The 9,453-nt window shown below is 42.9% G+C and overlaps 1 protein-coding gene across 4 annotated transcripts in view; it reads left to right on the forward strand.

The window, feature by feature from the left end:
• The window catches only part of DCUN1D2 (defective in cullin neddylation 1 domain containing 2), a 39,019-nt gene extending 29,967 nt beyond the window's left edge, over positions 1-9,052 (forward strand). For all 4 annotated transcript variants that reach the window (XM_040425174.1, XM_040425175.1, XM_040425177.1 and 1 more), the window contains 3 exons: positions 4,355-4,437; positions 6,948-7,044; positions 8,512-9,052. In XM_040425174.1, the coding sequence (XP_040281108.1) occupies positions 4,355-4,437; positions 6,948-7,044; positions 8,512-8,591 (260 nt within the window). In that variant the 3' untranslated portion in view covers positions 8,592-9,052. The remainder of the gene's footprint in view (positions 1-4,354; positions 4,438-6,947; positions 7,045-8,511) is intronic.
• Positions 9,053-9,453: the final 401 nt, after the last annotated feature.

The following is a 9,453-nucleotide window of genomic DNA, read 5'->3' on the forward strand; positions in this document are numbered from 1 at the left end:
GATTTTGCATACATTGTTAACCCTTTAGGTGTTGCACAAGAGTTATTGGCAAATGGGGAGGAAATTTGAGAATTTCATTTTTTTGTCTAATTTTTCATTTTAACCCATTTTTTCCACTAACAAAGCAAGGGTTAACAGCCAAACAAGATTGTATCTTTATTGCCCTGACTCTGCCGTCTACAGAAACACCCAATATGTGGCCGTAAACTACTGTATGGCCACACAGCGGGGCGTAGAGTGAAAGGTGCGCCGTATGGTTTTTGGAAGGCTGATTTTTATGGACTGGTTTTTTGACACCATGTCCCATTTGAAGCCCCCTGATGCACCCCTAGAGGAGAAACTCCCTAAAAGTGACCCCATCTAAGAAACTACACCCCTCAAGGTATTCAAAACTGATTTTACATACGTCGTTAACCCTTTAGGTGTTGCACAAGAGTTATTGGCAAATGGGGATGAAATTTGAGAATTTCATTTTTTTGCCTAATTTTCAATTTTAACCCATTTTTTACACTAACAAAGCAAGGGTTAACAGCCAAACAAGACTGTATCTTTATTGCCCTGACTCTGCTGTTTACAGAAACACCCCATATGTGGCCGTAAACTACTGTACGGGCACACAGTAGGGCGTAGAGTGAAAGGTGCGCCGTTTGGTTTTTGGAAGGCTGATTTTGCTGGACTGTTTTTTTGACACCATGTCCCATTTGAAGCCCCCCTGATGCACCCCTAGAGTAGAAACTCCATAAAAGTGACCCCATCTAAGAAACTACACCCCTCAAGGTATTCAAAACTGATTTTACAAACGTTGTTAACCCTTTAGGTGTTGCACAAGATTTTATGGAAAATAGAGACACAATTTCAAAATTTCAAATTTTTGGCAGATTTTCCATTTTAATATTTTTTTTCCAGTTACAAAGCAAGGGTTAACAGCCAAACAAAACTCATTATTTATGGCCCTGATTCTGTAGTTTACAGATACACCTAATATGTGTTTGTAAACCGCTGTACGGGCACACGGCAGGGCGCAGAAGGAAAGGAATGCCATACGGTTTTTGGAAGGCAGGTTTTGCTGGACTGGTTTTTTTGACACCATGTCCCATTTGAAGCCCCCCTGATGCACCCCTAGAGTAGAAACTCCAAAAAAGTGACTCCATTTTAGAAACTACGGGATATGGTGGCAGTTTTGTTGGTACTAGTTTAGGGTACATATGATTTTTGGTTGCTCTATATTACACTTTTTGTGCAGCAAGGTAACAAGAAATAGCTTTTTTGGCACTTTTTTTTTTTTGTTATTTACAACATTCATCTGACAGGTTAGATCATGTGGTAATTTTATAGAGCAGGTTGTCACGGACGCGGCGATACCTAATATGTATACATTTTTTTTTATTTATGTAAGTTTTATACAATAACTTCATTTTTAAAACCAAAAAAATGTTTTAGTGTCTCCATAGTCTAAGAGCCATAGTTTTTTCAGTTTTTGGGCGATTATCTTGAGTAGGGTCTCATTTTTTGCGGGATGAGATGACGGTTTGATTGGCACTATTTTGGGGTGCATATGACTTTTTGATCGCTTGCTATTACACTTTTTGTGACGTAAGATGGCAAAAAATGGCTTTTTTTACACTGTTTTTATTTTTATTTTTTTTACGGTGGTCATCTGAGGGGTTAGGTCATGTGATATTTTTATAGAGCCGGTCGATACGGACGCGGTGATACCTAATATGTATACTTTTTTTATTTATGTAAGTTTTACACAATCATTTCATTTTTGAAACAAAAAAAAATCATGTTTTAGTGTTTCCATAGTCTAAGAGCCATAGTTTTTTCAGCTTTTGGGCGATTATCTTGAGTAGGGTCTCATTTTTTGCGGGATGAGATGACGGTTTGATTGGTACTATTTTGGCGTACATGCGACTTTTTTGATCACTTATTACCTTTTTTGGGAAGTAAGGTGGGCAAAATTTCAATTTTCTCATAGTTTTTATTTTTTTATTTTTATGGCGTTCACCGTGCGGGGAAAGTAACATGACCGTTTTATAGATCAGGTCGTTACGGACGCGGCGATACCTAATATGTGTAGTTTATTTTATTTTTTTAATTTTTATTCAGTGATAAATGTTTTTTTTTTTTTATCTTAACTTTTTTCACTTTTTTTTACATTTTTTTTGACCCAGACCCACTTGGTTCTTGAAGATCCAGTGGGTCTGATGTCTGTATAATACAGTACAGAACAATATATATTGTTCTGTACTGTATTTTACTTACACTGAACAGATCTATGCTTTTAGCACAGATCTGTTCAGCACCATGGACAGCAGGACGCCTGAGCAGGCGTCCTGTTGCCATGGGAACCCTCCCCGTCTGCTCAGAACTTCGCAGACGGGGAAGGGTAAGCACGGGGCTGAGGGGGGCTCTCTGGGAGCTCTCTCCCTCTCCATCGGGGGGCTGCAAAGGCACAGCAGCCCCCCGATGGAGAGGGAGGGAGCTCCCTGACGATGACAGTTAACTTTTTCCATACAGCGGTCCGTACGGACCGCGGTATGGAAAGGGTTAAACGGCTGACATCTGCACAGATGTCAGCCGTTTATACCAGGGTGCCAGCAATGTGCTGGCACCCTGGTACAACCACTAGACACCAACGATCATTCATGGGGAGGCGGGCGGGGGATCGCGATCCCGCCTGCCGCACCGCCCGCCTCCCGCAACGCCCCCACCGCATGCGACACCCCCCCTGCACCACCCGCCGGCATCAAATCGTGCAGGGGTGCAGGGGGGGGTGAATAATAATGATTTTAGCCACTCTAAAGTTTCTGATCCCCGCGGTCAGGGACCGCAGGCATCAGAAACTGCAAAAAGCGCAGCAAACCGCAGGTCTGAATTGACCTGCGGTTTGCTGCGATCGCCGACACGGGGGGGTCACATGACCCCCCCTGGCGTTGTCACAGGATGCCGGCTGAAGAATTTCAGCCGAAATCCCGTTCCGTTTAACCCCTCGGGCGCCGGAATCCCGATTTAAAAGTTAGGACGTACCGGTACGTCCTTGGTCCTTAAGGACTCGGGAAATAGGGCGTACCGGTACGTCCTATGTCCTTAAGGGGTTAAGGGGATTCTGTCACCAGGATTAACGATATGTAGATATTTATATGTGCCCATTAGTCTTCATGCAGTGTTTACAATGATCCCTCTGTTTATGCTTTGTGTGCCTTATATTATTATAAAAAGTGATCTTATTCATATGTAAATCACCTCTGTCAGGAGCCCAAGGGGTTGTCCCACGATCTCCTGGAGCCCAGCACCGCCCATCAATCCGGAGCCCAGCACCGCCTACTACTTAATTTATTCACTGCACTATCCTGACGTCATGTAATCTCTGCTCCGTAGTCTCGCACAGGCGCAGTGGACACTGTAGTCTGCGCCTGAGCGGACTACTGGCACTGGCTTCCACTTGTCCACTGCGCATGCGCTGGCTCCCTGCGCGCCGCGATTGGACCGGAAAATACATTCTTTCTCTGCGCAAGTCGGTCAAAATTGTCAAAGGAGCGATTGCTGCCAGAAGATTCCTCCGCCTAGGACCGACTTGCGCAGAGAGAGTCTTTTCCGGTCCGATCAGGGTGCGCAGGTAGCCGGCGCATGCGCAGTGGACAAGTTGAAGCCGGTGCCAGTAGTCCGCATAGGCGCAGACTACAGTGTCCACTGCGCCTGCGCGAGACTACGGAGCAGAGATTACATGACGTCAGGATAGTGCAGTGAATAAATTAAGTAGTAGGCGGTGCTGGGCTCCGAAATCGATGGGCGCGGCTGGGCTCCAGGAGATCGTGGGACAACCCCTTGGGCTCCTAACAGAGGTGATTTACATATGAATAAGATCACTTTTTATAAGAATATAAGGCACACAGAGCATAAACAGAGGGATCATTGTAAACACTGCATGAAGACTAATGGGCACATATAAATATCTACATAGCGTTAATCCTGGTGACAGAATACCTTTAATAACCTGTTTTAGGGCTCATGCCCACAAACTTGCTCCTTTTATTTCCCGTGTCTTTTCCAGTTTTTTTGCGGACCGTAGTCTCAATGGGGCTGCAAAAAAACTAACGTGATTTTTTTTTTTCTTCACTTTAATCCACCAACATTCATGTAGGTCGGTGCATAGTTCTACATGGGAAAAATGATTTCTATGTTCAAATATGTGGGAAATCTTTATTCATACTGCTGACTGCAGCAGAGTATTCCTCTAGTTACTGCACATGCAATATATTTCACGGTTGACTAGGTATTTATATGTTTCTACGTGGAAGTATGTTTATATCCATTCTGCCGCACCCTGTGATTAACTATATTCTCCTTTCAGATTTAGATATGGCAATTGCATACTGGAATTTAGTATTGTCGGGAAGGTTCAAATTTCTAGAACTCTGGAATACATTTTTGTTGGTAAGTGTCGCTGATCTTCACAAAGTTTCACAGGTCATAATGAGATAAATTGAGGTTCCAGTACTATAATACTTTACACAGTGGCAGATGTAAAGCTGGCCATATTTGCGGACCATTAGCACATCCAGCTAAATGTGCTGACAATCTCATTATACACATAAGTGTCCATACACCTATCTACAGACTGCTCATTCAGCCAACAGCTCTTCCCAGCCCCCCCTCTAGTCATACAAATGCAACATTCTTGATCATTACTGGGTTGTTGACAGATACCTAATGGAATCCTTAAGATCAGGGGTACTCCAATACTATTTGGTATGATCCACATCCCTGGGTCTGCCTTCGGATAAAGGTCCACACGAAAAATCTGAGCGTCACCATCAGTACATGCTGCAGCAGTTTTTATTTTTTATCTTTTTTACAATAAGCTATGCCTCTATTCACACCTAATCCTCTTTGTGCCCCCACACAGCAATAGTGACCCCATGGTGCCTCCCCACACAGTAACATGCACCAACACAGTAATACTGTCCCCTTACTGCCACCTCAGACAGTAATTATGCCCTTTTAGTGCATCTTCATAGTGTTATCCTCCTTAGTGCCTCCCCACACAGTATGATACCCCCTGCAGTATATTGCTCCGAAGTGCCCCTTCACAGTAGGATGTCCTCCAAGTGACTCAACACAGCAGGGTGATCATTTGGTGCTCCTTTAGGGCTCTTTCACACTTGCGTTCTTGTCTTCCGGCATAGAGTTCCGTCGTCGGGGCTCTATGCCGGAAGAATCCTGATCAGGATTATCCTAATGCATTCTGAATGGAGAGAAATCCGTTCAGGATGTCTTCAGTTCCGGAACGGAACGTTTTTTGGCCGGAGAAAATACCGCAGCATGCTGCGCTTTTTTTGCTCCGGCCAAAAATCCGGAACACTTGCCGCAAGGCCGGATCCGGAATTAATGCCCATTGAAAGGCATTGATCCGGATCCGGCCTTAAGCTAAACGTCGTTTCGGCGCATTGCCGGAGCCGACATTTAGCTTTTTCAGAGTGGTTACCATGGCTGCCGGGACGCTAAAGTCCTGGCAGCCATGGTAAAGTGTAGTGGGGAGCGGGGGAGCAGTATACTTACCGTCTGTGCGGCTCCCGGGGCGCTTCAGAGTGACGTCAGGGCGCCCCAAGCGCATGGATCATGTGATCACATGGATCACGTCATCCATGCGCATGGGGCGCTCTGACGTCATTCTGGAGCGCCCCGGGAGCCGCACGGACTGTAAGTATACTGCTCCCCCGCTCCCCGCTCCTACTATGGCAACCAGGACTTTAATAGCGTCCTGACTGCCATAGTAACACTGAACGCATTTGGAAGACGGTTCCGTCTTCAAATGCTTTCAGTACACTTGCGTTTTTCCGGATCCGGCGTGTAATTCCGGCAAGTGGAGTACACGCCGGATCCGGACAACGCAAGTGTGAAAGAGGCCTTAGTGTCTCCCTCGCAGCAGAGTGAGATCTTGGTGCCCCCTTTGTAGAATGAGTTCCTATTAAGTGTCCTTCACATAGTGATGCACCTTATTGAATACTCGCCTACTCCCATGTCCCCCCTAAGAACAGAGCACATCTCCAGTCTGTGCTGTGATGGTGGCTCAGCACAGCAGGTGTGATGACATTACTGCAGCTGATGGCTTCCCTCATCACCATTGTATTCAACTGGTTCTGCACCCTGAAGACATGCAAAGGTCCAGACAGCTTGTCTTCTCAGTCCGGGGTCCGCTTGTTGAGTATTCCTGCTTTAGATCATGTTGGGGCTAAAATGAGTGAGGTGTACAGGCTTTTCTGTGAAGACAACCTTGTGATTCTGGTCTTTAACAACATGTGGGCTCATTAGTCTCAGATGCTTCACCATTTTGGAAATTGGAAGGGTTGGGGTACACATTTAGTGTGTCGACCAAACTCATTGATTTTAGTTGGGACAGCCTAGTAATTTGTATGAAGGTGTCCTGACACTCCTCCAGTGACATATGTTAGGAGAAAGAAGCATTAACCATGGTGGATTTGAATATGCCCAATTCTTTCTTCCTACTGGTGATTAGCTCCTGCCCACTCTTATTAGAAGAGCTGGCATTTTGTGATCCTCAATGCACCCAGCAAAATGACCGAAAACTACCAAAAAAGACAGAAGAATCCACAGAGAGAAGACAAGGCATGTGCATTGCTCTGCCCACTGACATCTACCTGAGTTACTGGAACTTTCAAGTGACCACACATGTCAAACCGGTTCAGGAAGAGTTGTAGAACCCAGTAGATGTCACTACTTGGATCCATTACTAAAGTAATTGTGCCTAGAAAGTAAAGGAAAACTGTAGGACTCCCTAATAAATATTCCCTCCAAACACAGAGCTTACTAGAAAACGCCAGCATATGTTTGTATCAGACTTGTGCCATATTTATTACCAAGGAAGACTTCACATACAGTCCTAAACTAGGGATATTTATATCATCTCTGTTCCCATGTTTTAGGAGCACCATAAGAGGTCAATCCCAAAAGACACGTGGAACCTACTATTGGATTTTGGTAACATAATTGCAGATGACATGTCCAACTATGATGAAGAAGGTATTGACTTTAATATTTTATTCTACGTCGTGAATTCCTCTTCTCACTCCCAACAGTATTTTTCATTATTAGATTTATCATATTTTTGGAGCATAATCAACAACTACGTTTTTTTGCTTCATGATAAAATGATACTAGTGAAATTAATTAGCACATTTATAGTATACCCACAGGACTACTGCTGCTACTTTCTAAGTTGTTCTGTGTTTCAATCCCTCGCCATTTTTAAGATCTTTCTTTGCTGTTGGGTAATGGTAACATTGTTTGCCCGGGACTCCAGGCTTATGATTTTATTTATTTTTTGGTCGCCAAATTAAAAATCTGCATTATTATATGTAAGTATTCACACTTGACAATGGACTGATCGGCGACAGTTTTTGCCTCAGACTGTGGACTGACCGATGGCACTGCTTTCACTAAACTATGGACTGAGCGACCGCCTTGTTTAGTGTAGACTGTGAATTTACCGGCAGCAACATCTACACAGTGAAGAGCTGTGAAGTGCCAGTAATGAAAGTGAATGGGGTCACCTTTTGACTAAGTGAGTCTATAACTTGTCACATCTGCTGGGAGCTTCACAACGCCATATAGCAGCAATTCTTCCAAAAATGCAGACTCGCTAATCCACCTTTCATTTTAGATTCATTTGTTTAGTTTTTTTAAATCTTATCCAGCATACACACAACATGTGGGACGCTGAGTCTAGCATAGTCTGTGTTTCCTCCCCGCAGCGCAACGTTTCAGCAGACCCCACCCCCTTACTCACGCACGATAATTGAGATTGTCCACCCATTTCCCTTTTGTGCCTTGTGTCATCTTTTGTCTGGTTTCTTTTTTGCTCCTTATTACTGGCGTGGGTCATTGATATGTTTCCACTGTGTTATAGAACTGTATATTTGAAGGATGATTTCTTCTATTTTCTTAAATTGAATGTTTTTGTGCATATCTTGAGGTGTTCAATAATGAAGAAACTACATATTTCTTGTTTGATAGTTTTATTGTACTACTTATGTACTGTAATACCACAAAATACAATAATATAAAATAAAAACTACAGCTCACCCTTCAAAGAACAAGCCCTCAACTAGCACCATCAATAGGAAGTTATGAATGCCAGAATACTACGGTCAACATAACAAAAATTATAAACCTAAATGTGGTATTGCTGTTATTGTATTGACCCTAAAACTAATTTGTTCTGTTTATCACACAGTAAATGCTGTAAAACCTCATCCCAAACAATAAAGGAATGCCTTTTGTCCCATGCAACCCTACAAATATTTTGGTCTCCCCATTACACTGTATGGTACATTCAGTGGTCTTATTGAAAAGTACATTTTGTCCCTGAAGGAAAAAGAACAAGCACTGATATATGAAAGAAAAAAGACTGAGTATTGAATATACACGTATAACACACTGCTGTACACAAGTTTGGATTTAATTAAAAAAAAATCTTTTTCCTTTCAGGGGCATGGCCTGTTCTTATAGATGATTTTGTGGAGTATGCAAGACCATTAGTGACGAGTGGAAAGCGTAAACCTCTTTAACCATAGACTTAAAAAGAACTAGTGATGCTTTTTGCCATTTCATTAGATAATGAAGACTGTTTTTGGCCAATAACTGAGCGGCAGAGTCACCTGGACACATGGACATGGAAAATGCTACTGTCTGACTTCTGCCTTGGAACATTGTGGTGGACAGCCCTTGGACGAGACAATAAATGGAGGAACTTGCTGGCAGAGGGAGCACTGGCTGTTGTAGGATGCTGGCTTCATATCTTATATTGGTTGTATCATATAGGATGTAGAGATTGCATGATTTTATACGTTGGATCTATTGAAATAGAGGCCATTTTATTAAAGGAAATGAGAGGAAAAAGACATTTAAAAGCATGCCATTCAGTTTACGAGCCAGAATAAACACCAGCAGTTATCGAACAGCTGTATTATATTGTATCTATATAAAAAGCAGTATTTGTGTTATAAATTAAATCTTTAATGGAACCTTACATGGTATCTTGTATCTTATTATCCTTCATACACTTCAGCTAATAGACTTGATAGCTCCAATTGTGGTTTTAGACCTGCCACATGATGTGCTGTCCACAGAATTGCGGAACAGATGTGGAGACAGATATACGGTCGTCTGAATTAGCCCTAAGGAGGAGATAATCTGCAGCCAAATCCTCTTGGGGGCATGATGAATCAGATATGTTAAAACCCCAGATGTCCCATCCTTGTTTTCACAGCAGCAGACAATTAGACTGTTAGGCCATAAGAAGTAAGTAAATGGGAATCACTGCTATTAAAGTGTAACTGCCATTTCACTACCAAAAATGAAATTCCTAACATATGTGATGCTAAAGGGAAGATATTCATGAAGCTTTATTTTTCAGTTAACTTTACATTT

The sequence above is a fragment of the Bufo bufo genome, chromosome 3, assembly GCF_905171765.1.
Source record: "Bufo bufo chromosome 3, aBufBuf1.1, whole genome shotgun sequence".
In the NCBI taxonomy this organism is placed as follows: Eukaryota; Metazoa; Chordata; class Amphibia; order Anura; family Bufonidae; genus Bufo; species Bufo bufo.